At 58.8% G+C, this 3,040-nt stretch overlaps 1 protein-coding gene across 1 annotated transcript in view; it reads right to left on the bottom strand.

Moving 5' to 3' along the window:
- LOC113203786 (myb-like protein B) overlaps window positions 1–3,040 on the bottom strand; it is a 26,780-nt gene that overhangs the window by 3,967 nt on the left and 19,773 nt on the right. Inside the window, exon 3 of the mRNA XM_026418658.2 lies at window positions 83–170. Within this exon, the coding sequence (XP_026274443.2) occupies window positions 83–170 (88 nt within the window). The remainder of the gene's footprint in view (window positions 1–82; window positions 171–3,040) is intronic.

Here is a 3,040-nt window from a genome sequence, read left to right as displayed (position 1 = left end):
TGTGTATGTTTGCCAAAGGCACCACGGAGAGAGAGAGAGAGAGAGAGAGAGAGAGAGAGCCCCCCTTCCCCCCCGTACTCACCCGAAGTGCCGCTTTTTCTGCTGGTGGTGGGCCAGCTGGCGGGGCGTGACGAAGGAGCGGTCGCACACGTTGCATGTCAGGGCCTCGTCTGCGGAACACAAAAGGGAAAACGGGTTTCAGCTCAAACAACACGAGGCGTGCACACCCCTCACACCGCGAGCAAACACATGGCAGCACAGGCAGCGTCTCATATTCGCACGAGTAGGAGTGCGGAAAGTAATAAGAACTCGCATTACGTTTTGTTGCGGGGAGAAAGCGGACAAGGAGAAGAAGGGGTCGGGTGTGGTGTAGGCCGCGGAGCGAGTCCGTCCGGCTGACGTATCTTTCTTTCGCCCTCCGCCGTCTCTTCGCTTTCTCTCCTCCACATGTGGCGGTGGCGGCTGTTATATTTCTCCCTCCCTCCCCCCTTCTTTTTTTTCCCTCCCATTGGAATTGTTTTCCGGCCACAAATCTCAGCGCGCAACATCCGCCAGACGCGTTTAGGAAGAGGAGGAGGAGGTAAACGGTTTCAGCGTGCAAGTAGTTGCCCCCCCTCCCCTCCCTGCCCTGTCGTCCTCGGGGCGGTGGCGGTGGTGGAGGTGGTCGTGCGCTCCGCAACCACCGCGGCGGGGGGAAACCGGAGGAAACGAACAAGGCAACGTATGGGTGGGATAGGGGGGAAAAGGGGGGGATGGGCGGGGGGTGGACGGACGTCTGCTGCTTGGCAATGCCGAATATTGTATTGATATCCGATATAAAAAGGCAGGGGAATAAATAACTGTCGCTATGGATATTGACTGGACAGAGACCGCTGTCCTGCGCGTCCACAAACACGACGCACTGTGCGCGGGTGGACCCGGGGAGCTTTGCAGAGCGAGTGAGAGAGACCCGCATCGCTTGGTCCCCCCACGCCCCTTTTCACCCCCACCCCCTTTTCCTTCGGCACTTAGCAGAATTTCATCCGGGGGCCTTGGCGGCGGCAGCAAGGCAGGACGCTGGAGGCTCTCGGCGAGATTAGACGCTAAGAATCAATCCAGAGCCGCGCATCGCCGAGCAGCAGAGTGGGGGCTGTTCACGAGCGGCGGCCTGCTCGAAAGAACTTCTGTCCAAATGGGTTTATAGCGCCACGGCGGCGCACTTTTCTTCACAGCGACGATCCTCTTGGCGTAGGTTAGCTCCCCCACTTCCGCGGGAGAGCGGTCTTTCCGCTTGTATTCCTTTGAGAGACTTACTTGTGCGTGTGTGCGTAAAATACGTTCTACGGAAAACGAGGAGTCAAGTTTCTCGCTCCCTTTGTGAACATCCTTATTTTTTTACTCTACAAACTCGATTCTTGTATGAAGTGTGCCATGCGGCCATCATGTTTCCTTGATACGCAAAGTAGAACAAAAAAAAAAATTCCCCCCTGCCCACGACTTTCATGATTACTCTGCTGTCTGGTTCCCATCGACTGGTGGAGCTCGTATGAATAAGGGGCCACGCGTTCTCTCCGTACCGTCTGTTGTGGGAACGTGGGCGCCAACGCACCGCACCGCGCCGATATATCAATTATAGTTTTGCGGCAAACTAACAGCCAGTCGAGGAGGGGAGGCGGCCAACTCTGGCCCCGGGCCGCGCGGCCGGCCCCGCAGCTAATAACCTGTTGGCTGCTCCTCGCCCCGACCCGCCCCGCCCCGCGCCAAGCTCGCGAGCTGTTTCATTCCGCATCAAGGGAATGTGTTTGGATCGCAGTAATAATGGAGAGTACGGCCGGCAGTGTTGCCCGCGATCGGACCGGCGTCACGACCGTTATGCGCCATGCTAGTGCGATCCCCGAGCGAGCGCGTGGGCGCGGCGGCGAGTAGTATTGCTATACGCGCTTGTTTCTTATTGGGGCCGTTTCGGGTGTTTTCACGCCGTGCGCCGTGAGTGTGCAGGTGCGCGGGGGCTTGGCGCGGGGGCTGGCGCGGGGGCGGGTGTGCCTTCATTAAGACGCCCATTCCACGACATCGCGTGCAACGCGTGACTTTAGCAATAAGGGGGGGGGGGGGGTGAATGCCCTCTGGCGGGGCGCAAAGCTTGCGCTGCTGGTCCCGGAGCGCGTGCCCGAGCGGATAACGCGATCAAGCTGACACCTCTCTGCGCCCATATATAGGGTTGGCCAAAGGTGATGTTCTCGAGCGGGCAGTTTCGACTTTGCAGTGTTTGCCGTAAAGATTAACGGCCGGTCGTCCGGACGGCCCGCCCGCCCCCGCCCCTCTTCCCTCACAGGCCCTCCTCGCCCTGCTCTGTCCCTTTTCTACCCTCACTCTCCCCCCGCCCTACCTTTATCTGCCCCTCACGCCCGGCGCAGCAGTCCCCCTACTGACCCTCCCATGACGCGCGGCTACGTGAGGTTAAGATCGTAAAATATGACTCGTCACCTTTTTCGTGACAACGTTCGGGAAGAGGGGCAGGGGTTGGGGCGGGGGAGGAGGGAGAGGTGGGCAGAAGTTTACGGAGGTTGGGCGTGATCAAACAACCCGCCGAGCCCAGCCAGGCCACGCCTCAGCTAATAAAAGTGAGAGACGCCGAAAGGAGCTCTTCCTTCCTCAACTCAACCCGCAACATCAAAACGGGAGGAAAAGAAATGCTCGGAGGCGGGCGGAAGAGTAGATATATTTTTCACGGAAATGGCGTGTGGTTCGGTGAAATTAAAAGAGAGAGAGAGAGAGAGAGAGAGAGAGAAGATTGAAACCGAACAAGACGTAGCATCCCCATCCTGCCGCGTCATGGCGCTTTGCGGCGGGCTCGGGCCGGTTTTAATGATCGAAGCGGAGCAGCGGCGCGCAGCCCGCGCAGCCTGGCCCGACAGAATGCTCGCCGGCGTGTGGGAAATGAATAGAACGCCCGTTAGAGTGCGCGATACTAAACTGAGCATTGCTATTGACACGGTCGTTACGAAATGCGGAGAGCGGGGCCGCAGAGACCAGAGCAGGCACTGCCAAAGGATGTTGAGGG

This window comes from Frankliniella occidentalis, unplaced genomic scaffold (assembly GCF_000697945.3).
Source record: "Frankliniella occidentalis isolate FOCC.00 unplaced genomic scaffold, Focc_3.1 Scaffold184, whole genome shotgun sequence".
Lineage (NCBI taxonomy): Eukaryota > Metazoa > Arthropoda > Insecta > Thysanoptera > Thripidae > Frankliniella > Frankliniella occidentalis.
The sequence above is the reverse complement of the archived record's forward strand: the minus strand, read 5'-3'. Positions and strand labels throughout refer to the sequence as shown.